The 24,552-nt window shown below is 37.2% G+C and overlaps 1 protein-coding gene across 1 annotated transcript; it reads right to left on the reverse strand.

Annotated features, from left to right (window-relative positions):
* Positions 1 to 10,130: 10,130 nt before the first annotated feature.
* On the reverse strand, positions 10,131 to 23,226 carry LOC139730414 (uncharacterized). Its single transcript, XM_071641275.1, has 6 exons — positions 23,181 to 23,226; positions 22,256 to 22,588; positions 18,912 to 19,133; positions 14,127 to 14,204; positions 11,592 to 11,857; positions 10,131 to 10,211 (listed from the first exon to the last, which is right to left on the reverse strand). Exons 1-6 carry the CDS (start codon positions 23,224 to 23,226, stop codon positions 10,131 to 10,133), a joined length of 1,026 nt encoding a protein of 341 aa, XP_071497376.1.
* Positions 23,227 to 24,552: the final 1,326 nt, after the last annotated feature.

A 24,552-nucleotide genomic window follows, 5' to 3' on the forward strand; every position in this document is an offset into this window, starting at 1 on the left:
TTTTAAAAATAACACTTTATATTCGGCATCAAAATTATTCAATACATTACCAACAGAACAGTGATCTCTGACTTCAATTACCGCATTCTCAAAAGCAATTTCGCACACTTCCTTTACTAATTTATCCACCCGATCATATCACACTTCTCTTTAGTACACAGTGCCTTGTGTAATCAACGTCTCCCACTAACTTGTCACATGTTTGATTTTTTTTTTCTGTACTTACACATTGTCATGATTGTATACTTTGTGACTTTTTTTTTTGCCTTTTTTGCGTTCATTTGCAATGATTATTTCGTGTTGTTTTGACTGCATTCTCTTCGTGATATGATTTCTATGTTTTGATATTATTTCACGGCCTTGCTAAAAAAACAGGTTATATCTTATAGCAAGCTTTTACCGTGGTTAAATAAGTAAACTCAAACTCAACTCAAGAAATGTATGAAAACATTTTTTTTTTTCACGTGCATTGCAATCAATGCACATGTTTTTTATATCTGCGTTTGATTACAGACATAATCACAGACTACTTCATCATTGACATTTACACATCCTGGTGTCGCATGGGAATATCTACTCTTGAAATTTTCATCGTCTAGATTTCCCTGTCTTAAAGTGGGGGGGGGGGGGGGGGGGGACCGTAATGGTGTGTACAAGAAAACAACCTTAGCCCGTCTGTGACAGGATATAGGCCTTTGGGAAGAGCAATATAATCTTGGCTGTTATAAGAATGTTGTAAATGATAAGAAACTTCAGTGAGCAGAAAGATTTTAGGGAAGTATCGTTATCACCTTTAAATTTGTTGTACTACTAAACATAGGCGTAGCCAGGATTTTTTAGAGGGGGGTGTTCAAGATTAGATCTATTATTTATTTTAACTGAAAATAATTGATTGACAGGAGAAGCGGGAACGCTTTGGAAGTATGGTGGAGAGAGGGGGTGGGAAGCGGGAAGAAGCTCAAAGGAGTTTTGCCGATAAACATGGAAAATGATAATAATAACGATAATAATAATGACAATAACAATTATGATAATAATGTGAATTCAATCAACTCATCGTTTATTGTCCATATGGGAATTTGTTCTCTTTACATGTAACTCAATGGAAATTACATATTCAGAAGATACAGAGACATGTAGACATAAAAATAAAACATCCTAATATATGAAAGTGACATTAACAGGAAACAAGGAAAAGGAAATGTCAGATTTAATTATTTCATATCTATCTTAACTATTTCTGTCATTCTGTTTAGTATTATTATTATCATTATTATTATTATCATTATTATTATCATCATAATCATTTTCTAGTACAATTATTATTATTATCATCAATCATTATCGTTATTATTATTGTATCGTGTTCGTAGTGATCTCATCTGAAATTTCATTAACTTAACTTCTCTTTTTTCACGGTATAGAAGTGTGATTTCGTCACCAAAATTCACTATAAGCCTATAAGATAATTCCATCACCTAAGCTATCAGCCGCAAGCTATCAGCCGAATATGACTGTTTGGGCACTTCGCTGCCGTCCGTAACCATTCTGCGAGCGAGCGACCGAGAAGAAACTTTATTTTCTTTAAAACGTAGATTCGTCATCAAAATACAATAATTGATTTTTATTAAGTACATCTTCATGCCGCATTCGAATATAGTTACCCAAGTATTATGATATTCAGGCATGGCAGATCACGCTACTGGAAACCATCTTGTTCCTAGATTTTACGAGCGATAAAAAATTGGAATTTTGTATACTGAGAACAGGGGGGCATTTCATGAAGGAACTTGTCCGATAAAATATCTGACAAGTCAATTATATCCGACAAGTTTTGAGAAATTCTTAAGTCTGATTGGCTGATTTCTCTGAACTTGTCGGGTATAACTGACTTGTCGGACATTTTATCCGACAAGTTCCTTCATGAAACGCCCCCCCCCCCCCCCCCAGGTTCTAGTGTATTGTTTCTCCATTCTCATGATGGTGTATATTTTATCGGCATCTTCCGTTCTCATATAGTGGGTATGATAGGACTAGGCTATTGGTCACAGGCCATTATCCACAGATGAAATTCATCTATTTTAGGTCAACCTCCGCCCGATTCCTTGCAGTTATATACTAAAATTCTTCATAAGTAAAAGAATAATATGACATTAGATAGAGACACAAGATACAAACCAATTCCCTTTTATAAGAATAGTAACTATCAATATAACCTGCATTGCTTAAGATACTTAAAATGCGAGTGAGCGAAGGTAGCGAACGCTTCCGGGTATTTCTCTTCCACTTTCTTTTTGTTTGCTCTTCTTTCCTTTCTCTTTCCTTTTCTTTTCCTTTCCTACTTTCGTAGATGTTTTGTTGGGTTTTTTGACCAGCCAATTTGAGGGGACATGTGCCCCCCATGCCCCTTCCCGTAGTTATGCCAATGCGACTCATGGGCAATGTGAACTAGTAGGGCCGTCGAAGGCGGCAAACCCACCCCTCTACAGTGTCAGAGCCCTGTTGTTATGAAGGAAATTTATCTTGATTCTTTTTCTTACGAGCTACATTGAATTTTGCTTTAACTTATAGATTTAATGTAGTATCCCAGGAAGTCACTGGGTTAAACATGGTTGGAGTGGTTGAATGCAACTGATTGACAAATCGCCCTTCTCAACATGTATAAACACCGATTACTCAGTGTGTTTTGAGTAAGCCATGATATTAAAAAAAAAAAAAAAAAAAAAAAACATCATGGGCTTTACATACTAGGATGGGAATCGAACAAACGACCTCCTGATTACTAGACAGGCGTCATATCCACTAGACTACCGAGCTTTCGCCCGATAGTCAGTGTTGGTCCGAATCCCTTAAAGTTAATAGCAGCGAGTACTGCATATTTTATTCAAATTAATAACTCCACGCAAGGATCATTAATTTAAAAAGAGCCAAATTAATTCAGACATAGCAGAATAATACAATAAGGCAACAGCTTGCCCAGGTAACCCACAATGCGTGTTTTTTTTTTTTGCCCGTACCTTTCTTGCGGAGGCCACGTCCGCCACGTTTTTTCTGAAAACGGAGGGAGTGGCAACCGCCGGAAGGGAGTACGTCAACGCACGTCGGCCGTACGGTTGCGCAAGGTGTAAGTACGTGGCCCGCACGCTGTTTACGTGCAAAAAAGTGGGCAAAATTTGAGATCCGTACGTGGGGAGTACCGATTCCGTACGGATTTTGGAACACGCAGACACGTCTTGGCACTTTTAGTGCATGAGGATCTTTCGCTTCGATTGATCGAGCTGCGTGAGGCGCGTGCTCTCTACGGTCAACTCACTGACACCGGGCGTCTTTTATATTTTTTCGTAAAAGACGCACGGTGTCAATTCGTTGTGCGCTCGTTGGCTGTAGAGAGCACGCGCATCATACGGGGAGTGAATCCGTGGCCCAAACACAGCCCGGACGCAGCAGAAGTTTCTCATGCAGTAGCCTAAAATTGCTACGTCGTGTCTGTGGGCTCCCAAATCCGTATGCTTTTGCCAACGGACGTTGAACAAGTGTGTGTGTGTGTGTGTGTGTGTGTGTGTGTGTCAACGGCGTAAATCCGTGCTGAGGAGTGGGGGGGGGGGGGCGGGATGATCGGCGATAGTCACCATCACCACGATTACAAGCCCATAACCGGACGGGTGCAGCCAGTGACGTACCGTGGCGGGTTGGTCAAGACAGGGGGGGGGGGGCACCTCGTGGAAAAGTAATTTTTAGGGTGTGTATGCATGCTTGTGCGTGTGTATGTGTGTGTGCGCGTAGGTGCGTGTGCTGTCAGTCTGGAAACTGTAATGGGGACTGCAATACATAACGGAATGTGATACATTCCACTGCGCAGTCATGTTTTTCCTTATGGATTATGGAATGACGGACGTCGGGTGTGAAACGACAAATTACTGGCAGTAACATCAGGAGAATTGCATAACAATTAAAATGAATGCGAGCGAGCGGAGCGAGCTAGCTTGAAAATTTTGACATTTTACAGTCCCCAAACTGCCGTTTGTAGCTATATTTTTTCGCTTTGGAAATTAAGTGGGCGCACCGGACGCAACTGCTGGCAATTACTGGCAACGACATCAGGAGAATGACATAACGATTATATGCGAGCGAGCGAAGCGAGCGAGCTTGAAAATTTTAACATTTTACAGTCCCCAAACTGCCGGTTGTAGCTATATTTTTTCGCTTTGGAGATTAAGGGGGCGCAACGGGCGCAACTGCTGACAATTATTACTGGCAGCAACATCGGGAGAATGGCATCACGATTAATGCGAGCGAGCGGAGCGAGCGAGCATGAAAATTTTGACATTTTACAGTCCCCAAACTGCCGTTTGTGTAGCTATATTTTTTCGCTCTGGAAATTAGGGGGCGCACCGGACACAACTGCTGGCAATTACTGGCAGCGACATCAGGAGAATGACATAACGATTATTGTGCGAGCGAGCGAAGCGAGCGAACTTGAAAATTTTTGCATTTTACAGTCCCCAAACTGCCGGTTGTAGCTATATTTTTTCGCTTTGGAAATTAAGGGGGGGGGGCACCGCGTGCAACTGCTGGCAATTACTTGCAGCAACATTAGGAGAATAACATAAAGATTATAATATGCGAGCAAGCGCAGCGAGTGAGCCTGCAAATTTTGACATTTTACAGTCCCAAAACTGCCGTTTGTGTAGCTGTATTTTTTCACTTTGGAAATTAAGGGGAGGGGGGGGGGGGGCGCACCGAGCGCAACTGCTGGCAATTACTGGTACCAACATCAGCAGAATGGCATAGCGATTAAATGCGAGTGAGCTTGAAAATTTTGATATTTTACAGTCCCAAAACTGCCGTTTGTAGCTATACTTTTTTGGCTTTGGAAATTAAGGGGGGTGCAACGGGCGCAACTGCTGTCAATAACTGGCAGTGACATCAGGAGAATAGCATAACAACTAAAAATGTGAGCGAGCGGACCGAGTGAGCTTGAAAATTTTGACATTTTGCAGTTCAAAAACTGCCTTTTGTAGCTATATTTTTACGCTTTGGAAATTGAGAGGGGGCGGATCCGCCACTGGTAGTCAATGGTGTCGGTTTATGTTCATGATTTGGGGAGGTATGACGAGCTAGGGGACGTCGAAGTGACCAAATGGGGGAAGGATATCCAAAATCTGCACTTTAGAACATCCTCTAATATTATTGTTTGTGTTTGTGTGTGTGTGTGTGTTTTATATACATGAAAAAGTTAGGAAATAGCCCAGGTCAAGTCTTATTATTGGCAATGCAAGGCATTTTGATATAGACTAGTATGTAAAGCAACACTGCAAAATCATTAATGATCTAGCTTTGATATATACGAAGCGTAAGGTACAAAGGTGTACATTCTACATTACATTGCGCAACGTTACAGCGACTCTTTTTGCCGTTCGGATGTTCTGAATACACTGTGCACATCCTGCTTATATTCAGAATGCCAACCAGGAATCATGCGGAATCGTAATATTTTGTCGGCTCAGGACTTTTTGCACAATGTTTCACGTTATATACCTCTTTAATTATGGTTAAAAGAAATCATAGCAAAATATCTTATTTCTTGATCCTCCTTTCATGTCGATTTAAAAAGCAGTTTAGTAACCCTTGAATTACCATTTTGGTATAATCAAGTTTTTTATTCGTTTTTAACGAGCGGATGCGGGGGGGGGGGAGCTTGGCGCCCCCCCCCCCCCACACACACACACACTGAACAGGGATCGAATGTACCACTGTTTTGCATGAAATATAAAGTATGAGGGAAGTGGCAGCAAAAACATGAAGACTTTTTGTTTTTGTTTGTTTGTTTTTTTCTTTTGCTTGTCAGCCGACTTTTGACGGAAAATCAGACCTTGAAAGAAGGAAGGATTTTTGTTGTTGTTTATCTTATCTTTTGATTTTCTTTCTTCTTGACTGACAGGTGATTTTGACCCCCCCCCCCCTTTTTAAAAACGTAGCATAGCCCTGAATAATGCCCAAATATATTCAATGAAATGGTAATATGGATCTCCATTTCTTTGTGTGTAACGTACCGGTATTATCTTCCTGTATGTATTGTATTTTTCTGTTTTCTTGATTTAAGTCAATAAAGCAATCATCCCACAGGCATCGTTCTGTAATGATGGTGGGTGGGGGAGGGACTTGGAGTTGGAATATCTGTGCGAGGGAGCGGAGCGACCGAATGGGGGGAGGGTGTGGGAGAGGGATACCCCCCTCTCAGACGAGGAAGATTTTGCATTTTCAGACCTGAAATTAAGCGATCTGGTGCACACTTTTGGTGAAATTTTGGATTTACATGTTTACAATGTATAGGCCTATACTATTTGACGTTGTCAACGTCTGGGTCATACCTTATGTCGATATTACTGTCTTTGCGAGCGAGCGAAGCGAGCGAGCGCTTGAGAAAATTATGTATACATTATCCTACAAGACTATTCAGCTCTATTACCTATCTGGAGGCGGGCGTACGAACGTCATGCAATATGCCAAAATTGATGCAATCACATTTCTGCTTCCTCCATTTTTCCCTCAAATTTCAGGAGGGGGGGGGGGGGGGTGATTGTACAGGCCATCCCCCCTCCTCCATTTCAGGGGGGGGGGGGGGATATATCCCCCCCATCCCCCTCCCCCGGGATTTACTCCCATGGTGTGTGTGTGGGGGGGGGGGGCAATGCACGGTGCAATGTGCGTCCCTCAAGAACATACATGCATCCCCCAGTAATATTGGAGGTGTTCATAAAGGGGCATTAAATGCAAATAATTTGATATTAAATGATTTTAGACATTAAGTGTAAAATCTTAGTCGATACCTAGCTGAATCATTACAAAAAATCTTTCATTGCAACAACTTCCTATTTTCGTCCTTGCACAGATGCACTGCGTTTGCGAATAAAATATTCCCACATCAGACACTACAGAACAGAACTAACTTAGGTCTGCTGATACTGGCACGTCATGACAGGGCTATTAGGAGTGTCGATCGTGGAAAAATTAGGAACTTTTAGTTTTGTGCGCCTCCGCCAAAAAAAAAAAAAGAAGAAAAGAAAAAACCCGGATATGAATGGGTCTAATAATTATATTATCAAAACTCATTCAAATTATTGCATATCTTTATCTTCAAAATTTGTGGTCAAATCATGAGACAGAGTACTAGTAGTTTAACTTTGGAGGAATAAAAATTATTCACTTTCCGGAAATGGAAGTGGCAGCTAAAGGCTTTTGTTTTTATATTAGTGTTAATAGTCTGGATCCCCCCCCCCCACACACACACAAATTAGCTTAAATTAACTTCAATTATTAAGAACAAAAAATCGAAATTTGAGGCACTGCATTGTGTAGCGTTTTTTCTCACTTTATTTTGGGAAAATAAGGAAGTTGATAATTTGGCAAAAAGCCGAAAGGTTCAGCTCCCCTCCCCTCCGCAGGCGAAATTGTGCTCGTATAACCAATGTTACTACTAGTAATGTACTACTAGTTATGTATGAAGCATCAGTATAGTTAAGACTTAAGACCCCAATTCCATGAATTACTTTTACAAAAGATAATGGAGAGGGGAAGACCGGATAGATCGCCGTTTTTGGTGTAACGCCTGCCATGCATATGGAAAAGGGCGCAAAACAGCATTGGATAAGTAACCGACGCATTTTGTGTATAAACAAATGGGAGAACCTGACCCAGACCACACCCGTGTAGCCAGGGAGACGATGGGTGTGGTCGCCCCCAAAACGCAAAAAAAAAAAACAAGGAAACGAAAAAACATGAAGAAAAAAAGGAGTAAAAAAGACAAAAAGGTGAGGAAAAGAAAGAAGAGAAGAAGTAGAAACGTCGACGCTTCGATAATACACAAAGCGCGTCACAGAATCGGTATAGCATGCATTGCACACACATGAATGCATCATACACAATTTACGGTACCGCGTACGGTATAATACCGGTAAACGGTGAACGTTATGCGCAATGTATCTTCGCGATTCGGCCAGAAAGCAAAGCAGGGAAGAGAGAGAGAGAGAGAAAGAAAATGAACACAAAAGAAAGGAAAGGCGGAATTCAAAACGGAAATAAAGGCGGTAAAGACAGCTTTTGTTTCATTTTTTAACATCTAAACATTGTTGAAGAGGGGTGTTGAACAGCTCAAACACCTCCCTTTTGCCCAAGGGAGGTGTTTGAACACCTCAAACACCCCCATTTTGGCAAAGGGGGGTGTTTGAACACCCAAAACACCCCCCCTCGCTACGCCCTTGCTACTAAAATAATATGCGCTTTGATATCCAATTCATCATCATGGAGCACATACAATGTGAATGCATGGACATCGGCTGAGATGAACGGTTGAATATTCACAAGTGAAAAGTTGTGAATTTCATTGCTCCAGTGCCAAGAACGATGGATTTCATCGAGTTGAAAGTGAAACAATGTGTAGGTGATTTATGTTATTAAGATTAAAACCCATGATGACAAGGTTGGAATACCATTAGCAAATATTAATGATCCATCTGACCCTTTGTTTTGATGTATCACAGAAACTGTTCAAGAGACCATTAACGTAAAATAGAAACTTCTTAACGACTGGTATACTGTATGAACGGTGTGAGAAGCTACAGTAGCCCACTGCTTATAGTGGTGCACATTTCCCTCACTCTTTCTCATTAATTAGCGTCTGTTCTATGCGCTTACTAACATTGATTGAACGGTTATACTTCTTCAGTGGACGTGATGGACCCGTAAGACACACACACACACAGACAAACTATATCAACTCTGACGGGCAAACAATTTCCTTATAGTAAACTCATAAGCACAGCCAGTAAAAACTGTGTAATTTTTAGTACGCAATAAAAGTTCCTTTCGTGTCAAATATTAGGCGTATCTAGGTTAAGCATTTACGTTCCACTGGTTGGCAAGAAGGCGCCGATGCGTTCCAAACTAGCTGGTGTGTCGACCCCACACAAACCAACGTTGCACTACCATTGATGATGTAACCTTCATCACACACAAGAGTGACTAAGGACCCAAGCTGTGTGGTGTTGAGATTCCATTTTCCATGAGACACGTTACCGGGGTGATCACAGTTCGACTCGTTAGCTGAAAAATAGAAAACGGTTTATGTGAAAATAATGATTTTAATTCTAATGGCTAAAATTAGCAGTTAAGAGAGGCAAAATTATTCTTGTTTGACGTCTCTATAATTCCTGTCCAAAGCAAAATGCGTGGCTCCAATATAAAATCAATTATTACTTTTTTAAGAGAATCGAGAACGCAGGAGGCAGGTGGGGATAATGTTCGTTATTCCAAAGGATCGTTTTCTGAAACACACATTTGTGTGTGTGTGTGTGTGTGTGTGTGTGTATTATACCCAGATGTTTGTCACTCCAAAATGAAATAAGGTTCGTCAATAACAACATTTTAGTGGCGTTATTCCGGAGGTTCGTTATTCCGAATGTTTGAAAAAAAAAACACCAAACGACCTGGCGCAATTACAAATTGGAGCCAAGGTCAGAGGGAATAGATTCAGAAGAACCTCGGTTTTTGCACTTAAAACGAAGCGGTGTTTGCTTTTAGCATTACGGCAACATGCAAGTTTTCTATGCTTTGTTAATGAAGAAAAGCGCACACAACTTTCTTCTTTTATTTCTTCTAGCACTTTATTAGTTTTAATACTTAAGCAACGATTGACAGCAGATGTAATTTTCAGAGTCTTGGCTTTGAAGTTGTTTTTTTTTTTTTGGGGGGGGGGGCGGCGTTATGTAATCTGAAGAACATTGATAGAAAAACTGTTATGAAGCAGACCAGTATATGACACTTATTTGAACATTCATTCGGCTTCATAAATGATGATTAGGTTATTTTGAACAAAAGAGGGTAACATGCTCCTGAATAGCATACAATGATAAAGTTACTATAGATTCATGTGCAAAGTGCAAGGTGTAATTTGTCAACAGTGTTTTCCTTGTACACTGTATGAAGCAAGTATACAGTACCCTGTGACGCGTTCTCGAAATTTAGACAGGTTGGTAACGATGCATTCCAGTCAAGCGAACTGTTCTCAGGAAATCTTATACATCGCAGCGTAGCACTGCCATTGATAACGTAATTGTAATCACAAGTGAGAGTTATTGAAGATCCCAGTGACGTGTTGGTTGAGTTCCATTCTCCGTTAGACACGTTACCAGGATGCTGGCAAACATCAGGGGCTACAGCGTAGATGAGAGCAAGGATTAAAAGAGAAAAGGTCGTGTTAACTACAGACGTTGATTACTCGAAATAATGCTAATTCACAGGATTTACTTTTCACGAATATATTCTCGTCTGGGAAGATTTTTTTTTTTCTATTCTGTTATACTTAGTTGTTTTTCCAGCTCACTTGTAATTCTCAATCTCTGTCTTGAAATTAGCCTCTCGAGTTACTCAAGAGAGCAAGAAAATTAAATCCTATTTTGACTTAAGATTGACTTTTCTTTTCCTTGCAAATTCAAATGTTCTTTTATGTATTTTATTTCACTAATCATCTTCTCTTCTTTTTGTTTACTTGTGGTGCTAAAGTGTACTTCATCGATTGTCACTTGATGTACAGCGGACGTTAAGGGTTTGAGAAAGGAAGCACGGTATGATAATAATGTTGGTGGAGAGAGTATATGTTTACTCTTAATTTACCTTCATTACCAGCAGGATTCTCTTTTATCCACCATCATTTTTTAAAATCTTTTGACTCAAACCAGCATTTCTTCAGTAACCACAGAAATATAAACACAGGGAATTAAGGGAGAACAAAAGTTACTAAAGCGAATGGAGAATGGTCATCTTCGTTTGAAGAAACAAAATAAAGCAAAAACTTACGCCTGACCGCTTCGCAAGATGGGATCGACGAATTCCAATTCGGGAAGTAAGTCGACCGTCCGGGTAGTCCCACACACTGCAGTGTTGCGCTGCCATTGATGATGAATCCCTGGTCACAAGCGAGGGTTACTATGGAACCAAACCACGAGCGGTTGGAATCCCATGTGCCATTTTGGACAATGACAAGTTGGTCGCAAAATCCATATAACACTACAAATAAAGGCAGCCAGGAATAAGCAGAAAATGTATGAGGAGCAAGAACGTACTTCAAGGCAAACCAACTCTATTGCGTCCACACGAAGTCTGTTTATTTGAACTCAATCTGGCAAGTTTCTATTGAAAATTTTTCATCATAACCCAGGGAAAATGAGCACAAGTCAAAGAAATGACGACAGACCGACAGTAAAAAACAAAGGTGGTAGACAATTGAAGGCATGACAAAAGTATTTCATGTGAATCCAGGTTTAATAGTCATTTTATGCTGAGATCAGGAAGGTGGAACCACCTCCCTGCTGAGATGAAGGATATGCTACATATTAAGTCGGGTGTTTATGATGTCATAAGTAATCCTATTACACCATGAACTGTGAACGTCCTGCAAATGGGGATACACCACTCCACTAAATGCGTGTTTTACACATACACTGCTGGAAATGAATATTGCATGTGCAATAAGAAAGAAAGAAAACATTTGTTATCCCTTTTGTTCAGCTATTACCATTGAATGCATAATATACAGCAGGCTGGAATCTGAGGTCCGCCATGCTTGGACACGACCACTCATGAAAATTAGTTTCAGAAGAGGACAAGTCAGTAATTGTCTCTGACGGGACGCACAGACACGCGCCTCGGTGAATGACAGCTACATCAATGATATTTCTTTGTTCGCGACACATGGAGACACACTCCATGTCGGTCCTCACGTCATGTCTGGGGAATGTCAGAAGTAGAGTAACGACCTGTGTGTCTGTTAATCCGTTGTAGCATCCGAGATACCCAGGTTCTGCAAGGAAAAATACATTACTTACGAATAAACTTTTCTAGAGAAATTGAAAGAACCACTCACTTGTATACATGGTGTACGTCTATTCAGTTCAACATCTTTATTCCAATTCAATTCAATAGTTTGTTTATTTCCATCACCAAAAAAGAAAAAGAAAACATGATTCAAAGCGGTACAAGTTGTCGATTTGTCTTTCAATCATCTGATAAGGACAGCCCTTTTTTTATCTAATACTCTATATGCACGAATGATTTCATAAAAAAAGAAACATGCACACTTTGTCATGGTAACCAAAAAAGAATTAAGTAATCATAACGACGAAAAACAGTGTTCCACTGAAAAGCCAAGTTCGTAAGACATGGAACACTGGAAACAAAACAACGACAGTACCAGTTTGTAACACCAATAATATATAGTCACATTAAATTCATTTATATACCATTGCACATTTGCTCTTTATGATGCTGATACTATAAAACAATACTTTCTATGATTTCAGAATGTAAACATATAAAATATATAACATAGCAAATTTGTGGCCCAGATTCTATTTGGCCGTAGGCCCTATATGCCAGGAAAATGTGACCAAAACAATAACGACAACAACAACAATAACAACATAAAACACAGAAATAACAGAAATGAAGAAGAATGCACAGACACAGTTACTGGACAGCGAAGAAAGAGGAAATAAGAGCAGGGAAGAATTGAGAAAGAAAAGGAAAAGGAAAGGAATGGAAAAGGTCTGTGGACATCTTACACAATCTCAAGGACAAGTGAAACATGGGGGATTTTTCATAAACGGAATTACCTGGTATATGTGGAAAGCAAATTATTTCATTATGATTAACTTAACAGATTAACAAAACTTTGGTCCAGTTTAAGCAAATGTATTTACAGTGTGTACAGTTCTCACTAAGGGAAGATGAAATTAATTGGATTGTATAATCGGATAGCAATGTACGTGGCTGTATTATATTCCTCAAGCAAGAATTCCATAATTTGAATACCGTAATACCAAACTTGAATAAAGCGTCATCAGAGCAGAATAAAAGGGGTAATATTTCAATCTAATCATTATACCTATGCTATCATTTTCATTTAAAAATGGCGGCGATTAAACTTTCCTCAGAGTTGCACGTACAACAGCACCTTCTGCATTTCTTTGAAAGGTTACTGTGTTGGGTGGAGTATCATGTTGGAAAAACACAACTAAAGCGTAGTATACTCTCCTGTGAGAACAGGTCTCATTGAACCTCATACACTATGGACATTATTATTATGACACGACTGTTATAATGTTATATCTACTAGTATGTCCAAAATATTGCAGAATCACAATCAAAGTGTGACATTAAATCTCAGCTAAGTTTGATTTTTGTTAAAATGACGCTTTATTAAACAGATATGAAGTTACGTAAATGTCAAGAATTTGATAGCTCTATAACTTTAAAAAATGAATTTGCAAAGGTGAATATTTATTGGTATACTGACCATTAGAGGGCAACAATCTCGAAAAACAATCTCATATTAGAGACATTGATTTGATTGCTTCTTTACTTTCTTACTGCAACTGCAACTGTCTTCTTTTGCGTCAATTATTAGCAGTAAGAAGTAGAGCCACTCAAAATATAATTTCATTGAGGTGTGAATTTTATTCAATTTGTCTCCCTCTGCAAATATATTAATATTCTCTTGCTACACTTTTATTCTCACTTTGTATATCATAAAAGCTGTTCACATAAACTTCACCATTGCTCCTAGTGTTTGAAACTATCATTGAATAAGCTGTAATTTCCTCACAATTTTTCGTCTGAGTTGTTAAAAATCCATTGACTCATACTGAAAGACAGAAGCAACCGTGCCTGTGAAGTTGGTGAAACTATACTGAGTTGAGTTGTTAAAAATCCATTGACTCATACTGAAAGACAGAAGCAACCGTGCCTGTGAAGTTGGTGAAACTATACTGAGTTGAGTTGTTAAAAATCCATTGACTCATACTGAAAGACAGAAGCAACCGTGCCTGTGAAGTTGGTGAAACTATACTACAGAGCAGCGCATGGCCAGCTGACACTGGAAAGCTGATGCGTTAGTCTGTAACTGTGTAAGTGTGTGAACATTTTACGGCACAGCCTCACAAACTAGTTATATAAAGGATTGTGTTCTAGACTTCTAGCAGCGTTCTCATTGTTACAAATGTCAGGAGTTAAGATGTCATCTCCAGAAGATGCAACACAGTATTATAATAATTTCCACTCCGTTTACCCACCTCGGCATACTAGCTTCACTGCACTTTTGGAGGTGCATTCAGTACTTGCCCATGAACAGTGTTCCATGTTCCCCGAATCTGCGAGATTGGAATGTCAAAAACAACAACAGCCAAGCAACATAAAAAACATAACATTTTCCTTGAGTGGGTGTACGATGGATACTCTTGAGAAAAAGAAAACCGACTACGATTATGAGATACGCCGATGTCGTTAGGATTCTGATTTGCATGAAGGTCGAATCTTGATGAAATGGAGGATAAGAGACATTTTTCATGAAAAAGGATTACTTATCTGTGACTGTTTAAGTGTATAATTCATGGCCACTTATGGCAATTTTTAGTTACAATGACAGCATTTATTTTTCTTATCGCTGTTTCAATAACATCATACAGTTTTACACACACGTACGTTTTGTTTCTCGTGCCCCGATGTTACAGTGCATATCAGTCTTGTTATTTTATTTCTCTTATATGCTTCCGACATTGGTTATATACATTTTATGATGATCATCATATTCAAATTTTCATAATGAGTGGTTGGTAGTGAAAGAATAGATTCAATAGAAGGAAGTGCAGTAGGATCTTAAAGCTTCTTTCTGATTGCTGTGGGTCAGAAATATATAATTTCATTGAAAAAAGAAAAACGAGTTTCAATGATCGAAATAAGCTCACCATCCGTGACTACTGCAAAAATTTCAAATTCCCCGCACATTAACATAATTGTGTTTCTATTAAAAAACGAATCGAGTACTCTAAAACGAAATTGATTTCCTATTAACACTTATAATTGCGGAAAAACAAAATCGCGTGGTCCAAACCGAAACTGAGTGGTAATCTGAATGACTGAAAGATTCGAAATGTATACTATTGCTGAATATGAATGACCACTTTACGAACTTGATTGGCATGTTCGAAACTAATCCAAAGATATCCTATAGGAGCATGACCAGCTGGCTGCTGCAAATAGGAAGCATTCTTTCATCAGCTTCAGTTTGTGTGATGATTTTATGTCTATATGATATTTTGAAATAAGCAGGACAGTAATTAAGCAAAATAATCATTATCGATTTGAATGAAATATTAACAAATAGGCCCTAAGACTTTATGCTTTTACATTTGAATATAAGAACTATTAATGAGCATTTTGATAATTTATTACATTTGTTAGAAAATCTAAAGGACGATTGTGCTGCAATGCTTTAACCAAGATATGGCTTTCACAACACTTCAGTAATTCATATACCCTCCCTGACTATGATTTCATTGTAAATAGTAGATTAGAGAGAATTGGTGGAGGAGTCGGAATTTATTTACCAAAGAAATATAATTACCTAGCTCACGAAAAACTTAACTGTTTTAATAATACAGTGAATCATTTTTCACACAACTTATAATCCCAAATGGTAAAAATATTTTGATTGGTGTTATATACAGACCTCCGAATTCAAGCGTCAATGAGTTCGTGATTTATTTGCAGGATTTATTAATGATCCAATATTTGCAAGTAAAGATTCGTATCTGGTTGGTGATTTTAATATTGATTTGATGAAGTGCAACTTTTTTTATATATCACAAGAATGTACAAAATTATTAATGTCCGTCTCTTTTATGCGTAAGATCTCAAAACCCAACCGAATCACAGAATTTAGTGCCACTTTAATATTTGCACTACTGAAACTCAGCTCGAATCAGCTGGTATTGTTTAATCAGGTATATTCGATCGTTAACCCATATCATATTTGTATCTCCTGTTATTGAAAAATAGATCAAACAATTCCAACGATTATTTAAGTAAACGTACATTTTCAAAAGAAAATGTTAAGAATAGTCAAAATAGTTTAGAAAATATTGATTGGTCTTCTTTTTATAAAAATGAATATTCAAATTTATAATTTCATAATTTTATGCAAATTATGAATATGAATGTAATAGACATTCATATTCCAATACGTAAGATCCAAAAAAAAAATTATAACAAAATTCCGAGACTTCCTTGGATTACAAAATCAATTTTAAGTTTGATTAACAACAAAATTTTTTTATTGGTATAAGCATAACCCTACTGAGCAAAATAATTTAGATTTAAATATGTTAATTATAAGAATATTCTTACAAATGTTCTTCAAATACAAAAAGGGGACTGTTATACAAATCAACTTGATTTGTTGAAGCATGATATGCGAAATACATGGAAAGTATTCAAAGATGTAATGAATATATCCTAAAATACTTTTTACATTTCAAAACTAAGGTGGGGTAACGTTAACAGTGAGAAGTCAATTGATATAGCTGAAACTTTTAGTGAGTACTTCTCTTCAACTGGTGAAAATTTAGCTCGGAATACTCTACCGACGCGAAATAACATTCAATGACTTCTTATGTGCGCCTAACCCCAAATTCAATATTTTTTTGTATCAACTCAGAGAGAAGTTTTCAAAATTGTATGTGTTCTTTATGATGAGAAAAGTTCTGGTTCTGATGGTATTAATAACCTTTTCCTGAAAAATATTATTGTTAATTTCATTCATCCCCTTGTCCACATATTTTTTGTTTTATTTATCTATCTCGACTGGTGTTGTACCCGATAATATGAAACTAGCTAAGGTTGTTCCAGTGTTTAAAAAGGGGGATAAACGTGATGTTAATAATGACAGGCCCATTTCTCTACTCTCAAGTATATCAAAGGTTTAGAAAGAATTAAATATGTTAGAACATCTAGATTTTGCCAAGCAAATCATATATTTACTGATTCACAATTTGGCTTTCGTGAAAACCATAGCACATGACGAGGTGTACATGCTCCTACTTTCGTTTGCAGAAAAAGCCGCACAGGCATTAGAAAGGTTTTGTCATAATATTGTAGGTATTTTCCTGGACTTCTCCAAGGCCTTCGACACTTGAAATGAAATACTACTCAGCAAATAATATCATTGTGGAATTCGTGGGAAGGCCTTGGAGTGGTTCAGGAGCTACAAAGACAGAAAACAATTGTGACTTTTAACAACATAAACTCTCAGATGTTAGATATAAATTGTGGTGTTCTACAAGGTAGTTTACAAGCCCCACTGCTCTTTAAAATTTATATTTGTGATTTTCACAGATCTTCGAAATTATTATCGTTTATCCTGTTTCCAGATGATTCTAATCTTTTTTCGCTCATCCTGATCCTCATACTCTTCTACATACCATGAACTTAGAATTAATAGAAGTTTCACATTGGATTATGGCTAATAAACTTTCCCTTAATATTGCTATTCCAAATTAATGATTTTCAGTAATTCAATAGCAATACTGCCTTGGGACATATTTATCGATAATATTCCTCTTGCGCAAGTCAATAGTATAACATTTCTTGGTATTTATGTTGACAATAAACTTACGTAGAGAGATCATGTCAATGTTCTCTGTAAAACAATTTCACGAAATAAAGGTATAATTAATAGACTGAAATTCTTTGTACCATCTTCCACTGTAACTATGCTTTACTCCAGTTTTATTTCACCGTATTTGAATTATGGAATTTGAGTGTGGCGCAACATGTATCAATTCCTTTTGGAAGAAATTTAATTATTGCAAAAAAAAAAGTCGTTGAGAGTAATCTCTAACTGAAATCCGCGTGCTCATACTGATAATTTGTTTTGTGATGATAAATTATTAAAGATAAATGATTTGTATCTATTTCAGTTGGGTGAATTTATGTTCAAATATAATAAGAAAAGTTTACCACAAATATTTGATCAAATTTTTCGACGCAATGATGCGGTACACAATTATCCTACTCGACGTTCCAGTGAATATCATTTACCATCATACTACGTGCAGTTCTCGCCCAAAATACATTCGTTTTCACTGGCCCGAGGTTCTGGAACAGCCTTGAGAATACTGTAAAAGATGCTTTGACATTTATTTCCTTTAAATGAAAACTGAAAAAAAAAATATTTTGTCATCCTCACGTAGACAACCAACTAGATTAAAAGAAAATTATTTCCATAAAAATAAATAAATTAATTAATGATAATATTTTTATAATTATTAAGAGTTTGTGTTTTAAGCCAAAATTGTATAAATTTTTAACATCTTCCTCATGCCTTGGTGACCTTTCCAGATATCTGAATTTAGACATAGTCTTGTTTTGTTTCTCTCCCTTTCCTTGTCATGCCTATCTTTAGTCTTGTTTTCTCTCTGTTTCGTCCCTGCTTTCGTTCTTATCCTTGTCATAGTCCTTTTTTTCTGATTATTTCGCCTGACATCATGGTATCAAAATTTTCATACATGGAGTCCTTGACGATCTTGAGATGCCCTCACCTTCCATAGAGTAATTCACGAATTCTACAAGCTACGCTTTTGTTGTGATTTCCTCTTTTCCATGTTATAATTTAAGATTATATTGCTTACTTGCTTATTTATCCGAACCAGAGTTGATATCATTATATATTCATTGTTTGTTGAAAAAGTTTAGTTAAAGTTCCTTTAAATATCATGTACTCATGAGAGCATTATGTATATTACTTTGTATTACTTTTGATTGAATTTGAACTGAAAAGTCAAAATCAAATAAAAAAAGACGATAATGTCAAGCGCTCTCCCCTGATATTACATCTATACAAATATACCAAGTGACAGATAGCAATCCATAATGTTCCAGTGTTCTCTCCAACATTCCACAAAAAAAAGCATAAATTTCAGATCTTGGTAATGTAAGGCCACAAATATGTTTATACTTCTTGAAAACCTCACTGATGGCATAAGATTGTGTTAATCAAACACAAGGACAAAAAGATTTACCTTGTTGACAACCTGTGGCTTTAATCCAGTTGGCTGCCGTTGAATTTAAAGGCATCCTATCGCTGGAAAATGTATGATATGCTGGGAAGCCAAGCTCTCCACAGATCGAATCAGCAACCTGTTCAGTAAATCCTTCCTGGCAAACAAAGCTGTTGGTAGCTGATCGGAACACAAAGCCTTCGAGAGGAGAAGGTTCTCCGATGAGTTCTACAGAAGGAATATCTGTGTACCAGAGTGTAGAGAAGTTTTTTGAATTAACGACCCAAACAATTCGGTGTAAATATAATTACAGGTTCTCTCGAGCAATTTCGAAAAGCTGTCACTCATTTTCATGTTACGTGCATTTAAATCAATGTTTGAATCAGTGCAGTAACTTTGGTCCAGGGGTTTCACGTTTATTGTTTTCAAATTCATTTTTAATGTGTTCACAATAATTTGATTTTTTTTTGTTTTATCTATGGTTGTCATAATGCGCTGTGATCTTCATTTTACATCTTTATTTGCATCATCATGTGACGTGGACATGCAGACGTTATTTAACATTCAATTTAAAACGCATTAGAAGTGATGTACTTTTTAATGCATATCGAAGATGTTTAATTTGAATATTCATTTTATTAATTTGTTTGCTAATAAGCGAAATCGAGTATCCGGTGAGAGCTGGCGACAGGTTGAGACAAAGTTGAATATTCATTGCCGAAAATGTATCCGCATTCAACACTGTTCAATGAATTGAAATGTGCAAAGCAATTGCGAAATCGGTTGCCAAATTAATACATCTGAACGAAGAAAAATGATTTTGAATGACGGTATTTCGACGCCTGATGAGCAATCATGCTGAACGTAAATGCTTCAAATAGGAACTTGAAACAATAAATCTGGCCTCGAAAAATCTATATTTTCACTGTCACATTTTCTCTGGCTCTCCAGACGAATGAGATATTTGGCCCATAATCATGTTTTCATTTTCAAACAGCTACTTTTTAAGTTTCCCCTGTACCATGATATTGGGTAGGCCAATACAGCAAAAAGTCAAAAGTCTTTAACATATATAGAGGGCAACACTTTTGCATGCAGTACTCTCTTCATGAATACACTCTAAGGTGAAGTCATAAGAAATTAAAGGATCGTTAATTTTCTACACCAGCATGATAATAAACGCAATTGATGTAATTTAAACACGCACGTCTAACGTCTAAGATATTGTTTTATTGTTGTTGTTTTTGTTCTTTTCTGTAAGCTGTCAAATATCTGAAAATGGACGGTGGGCTGGCTACATTTCTTAAATGTCTTACATAGAAAGGACGAGAACAACTATATATCTATAAATCTCTTTGTAGGATCAGTTGTGGCCTCACTTATTGTCCCTTGTGGACCACGAATGGGTCGGAAACCCTGACTATGTAAAGAGTGTGTCTCTACTCAGGATCACTGCCAGGTATACATACGATGCGTGAGACAGAGATATTTATGATATTGATTACACATTATGTGAAGCAACAGATTTTGCGCACACTTTTGTCCGTATAATATGTACGTTGCCATGATTTTCGAAGCGCCTAGCATGCTCGAAGAAGGTGTTGCAGATATATTGCAGATTGTCATGATTCGAACCGCTAGCATTTTCATACAATTATTGTTTGTTACATTGTGTGTTGCGATAAACGTGATAAATGGTGCTATTTGCGAGTGAGCCTGACGAAGGAATTGCCATTTTTTTGTATGTTTTTATTTTCCAAAAACAGAGATATCAATCCATTTTTTAATATTCCATTTTATGAACGAATAGGTACAACAAATGCATGAAGTATTTGAGCATCTCCAAGTGAAAAAAAAAATCTCAGAGAAAGTTTAGATATACTTTATATGTAAAGTAATTTCATATGAAGAGTTTGAATCGAAAACCAGATATTTTCAATGACAGTAAATTCGGTACATAACAAGAATATTTTCGTAGATATAATAGAGATTATCACATTTTTTTATTATTGTCATAATTTCAGCAGCTTTAATCTCAGTTATATTCAATTCAAACAATGATATACAGTTTATATTTTTTTTTTTGCATGAAAACCTTAAACAGTTAGAGGCTTCCTTTCTGCAATGGCTGCTCAATGACCACACAAAAATTGATTTACTTCAAGACACGTAGTCTTTACAGTTAGGTTCGAGTCAACAGCCATGTGGAAAGTTATATTCAATATCCAAGATAACATGTTCACCAAGTACAAAGTTATTAACGTACCTCCAAGATGTAAAGAAACAAAACTGTAAAGACCTAAATATTTTTCATATTCTCCAAGTTGTACACTGTCTTGTAGAAAGTCTCTTACTTAGTTTCCCAAGAAAAATAAACAAAAATAATTTTATGTAACGACCACATTGTCAATTTGCTCTGTCTTTCATGAGATAGTATGAGATTGTTATGCAGACTCTGTAACTGTTTAAAAGTTTATTCCAATAAAATAAGAAACTTAACTTTGTCATTAGACTTAAATTTTATTTACACATTACACAATTCCGTTATACCCACTATGTGTTTCCTATTTAGTCTTTTTCACTCTGTTTTTACAGCTATCGTCTTGATTTATTTTTTTTTTGGTGAAACTACTTGTACCATCTAGTGATTTCATGCTCGGTTGATAGTGAGATTATTAATGACAACACGCATAACTTTCTAACACACTGTACTGTTATGTATGCGTTAAAATGAACTTAGTGAACATGCCTGATGTGTTGAACTGGATATAAAGGTTGGTGAACAGTGAAGTGAACACTGAATATGCTTGTGACAGAATACAACGCATATGGTGTTTGCTCTGTGGCTAGGCCACTGCTGGCAGTCACTGCAGATGAGATGAGATTTATACTCTTTCGTACATTGCATGGAGATGAAAACGTTTAGCTAATTCACAAATGAATTAAGTTCTACTTTTTTCTGTTTGCTTTATTATTCCTGTATTCAGTCATGAGACTATGACGTAAACGTGATATGCCGAATTATGGAACACCTGTTACATAATCTCAATTGTACCTCGTCACTATAAGGAAACAGATTTCGTTATAGTAAAGATATCTAGGTGAATAAACAAACTGCAGATATAATTGAAATACTTTAAGGTGATATTTGTCTGTTTTTGTGAGTGATGTAATCACTTTTTATTGTTGAAATCGTTCAACATTATACAGACCACTCCACGGTATAAGGATACATTTAATGCAGTGTATAACACTCGGTATTGATATTATCAGAACATTCATACAAACTGCATACTACATTCACATTAGACAAGTGTTAAGGAGGGTATGTGGCTGTATCTAATCAAAATCAAAAGAGGAGTTACCTTCTACACATGATGCTTCGATGTTCACTCTTACTGGATAGAGGTATGTACGTGCTTTCTCAGTTGATGTATATAGTCCCAGTCTCAATTTGTGGCCGAGTGAGAATATGGGCGGAGATTTGGCGAAATTCAGAAGTACAACATCGCGCTTTGTGGCCGATATCTCATCCTTCACGGTTACTTCAACGCTCTGATAAACTACAGATTGCAGCCGGAGGACGATTCTCTCCCCGTCAGGTGCTTCTATATCCCACCTGTCGGAAATTGCCCGAAAGATTGAGTCTGCCCTGATCTTTACGGTGAAGTCAGTGGTCAAACAGCCGAATGAGTGATCTGCAGTCAGGGGTAAAAGACACATAGAGAGAAAGTTATGTTCCAGGATTAAAGGTATACATCTATTAATCTCCATGAAATTTTCATTGACCAAGAGAGAGAGTGAGAGAGAATGTATGTGTGTGTGTATATGTGTGTGATTTGGGGAAAGACAGACAGAAAAAAATGAGAGGTACAAAGGTATCACGTTTTAGAGGCCATCCATAGGCATGATAAGCGTGAGTTTGCGGGGTGTAACAAACACGTGTTAAGCCCACATCGGTAGCTTGCTTGCCTTGCTAAATGTAAGTCGAATCATGGTAAACCCTTGTATGATATCCTTTTTACACCGGACATCATTTTTACATCGCGCATCAGTTTCCCTATATACTGCAAATGATTGCTAATTTACATATATATATATATATATACACATGTAGTTGGTTGAAAAGAGAAAAACTTATCTGAAATATACTTTCTTATAAGCAGCTGCAAGTTCTGGAGTTGAACTAACCACAGATGACTTGGAGATCCCCATTTGAAATGTTTTCATCGCCTCTGCATTTAAGCCTATCACTAGAGAAAAAAAGATATGAAACGTATGGCTACTTACTATATACATCAGATGAACTTTGCCAGAAAAAGGACAGTATGACCATCACGAACATCCACGTTTTCAAAAGGAAATCCATAACTTCTTTCTACATGCTAGCTGTTGGATAAGCGCATAGTCTGAGCAGGTATAATTATTTCGCATCAATGTCACGGCTGAATTTTGTTGCCTAGAAGGTGAAGCATGTCCCAGCAAATCCAAGATAATGATAAAGACTACAGAAAAGATATTGTCAAAGGATCTCGACCGCACCCTGTTCTGCGCTTGGTTGTTGCGCATGAACATCCCATCTTCTGTTGTGAGTCACGTGATATGATGTGATGGCCAATCAGTCCTGCACTTTATGTCGCGCAAGCTGAGAGAAATGAAAGCGAAACTCAGCTCTTCAGTTTAATTCAAAGTGTAATTGAATACTAGTACATACCTTCAAATCGAATAACTATAGCATTTCTTATGAAGTGGGTAATAAAAGAGTTCTAGTTACTAATAAGTTAAATGGCTTTCATAGTACCCCAGTTGTTTGCGTGCACACCATGATAGCCTTACAACATAGATTTAATGGTGAGGAAGTGTATTCATAGGAGTTTCATTTATTCATAGTTATGTCCCTATATATATATATATATATATATATATATATATATATATATATATTGATTTATATATATATATATATATATATATATATATATATATATATATACACAATGTGTGTGAAAGGTGTGTTTTCAGTTGCTAAAACCCTGGGCCGTCGCATCTTAGTAGTGTGTGGGTGAACGGAAGGATGAGACGATAGACGTAGCTTGAATCCTCACAGTTTGATTTTTATTCTCAAGCTTTCGGGCCCTGCCCTTATCAAGAGATGTGGTGTACGATTCACAAGTTTGGGCTGGTTGCAAGCCGGCGATCAGTTGGCAACCGGTAGCTGGAAACAGATAGTGATGATGGGTGGTGGTAGGTGTACTGAAGTTGTGTATGTGCTTAGATAGCAGCTCAGTACAATGTATATAATAATTATAGGTGAGAGTAAGGATGAGGCGAGAGACGATAGACTACGTCTATCGTCTCATTCTTACTCTCACTTACATACTACTAAGATTCGACGGCCCAGGGTTAACAACTGAACACACATCTTTCACTCTCTCTCTCTCTCTCTCTCTCTCTCTCTATATATATATATATATATATATATATATAAAGTATGGGTGAGATGATCACTGCCCACTTTTTATAGGGTGGGCAACTGGGTGACATTTTTTATCTCAAGTGAAATGAATTACTTGATAAGAGATGATATCATATATTGATATCTGATATATATCATATTTCACTAAATGTAGTTACACTTGCTTTCTTAGTTTTGTTTAATGCT

This window comes from Diadema antillarum, unplaced genomic scaffold (genome assembly GCF_040938485.1).
Source record: "Diadema antillarum isolate AM-2024a unplaced genomic scaffold, OU_Dant_1.0 seq00000310_RagTag, whole genome shotgun sequence".
Classification (NCBI taxonomy): Eukaryota; Metazoa; Echinodermata; class Echinoidea; order Diadematoida; family Diadematidae; genus Diadema; species Diadema antillarum.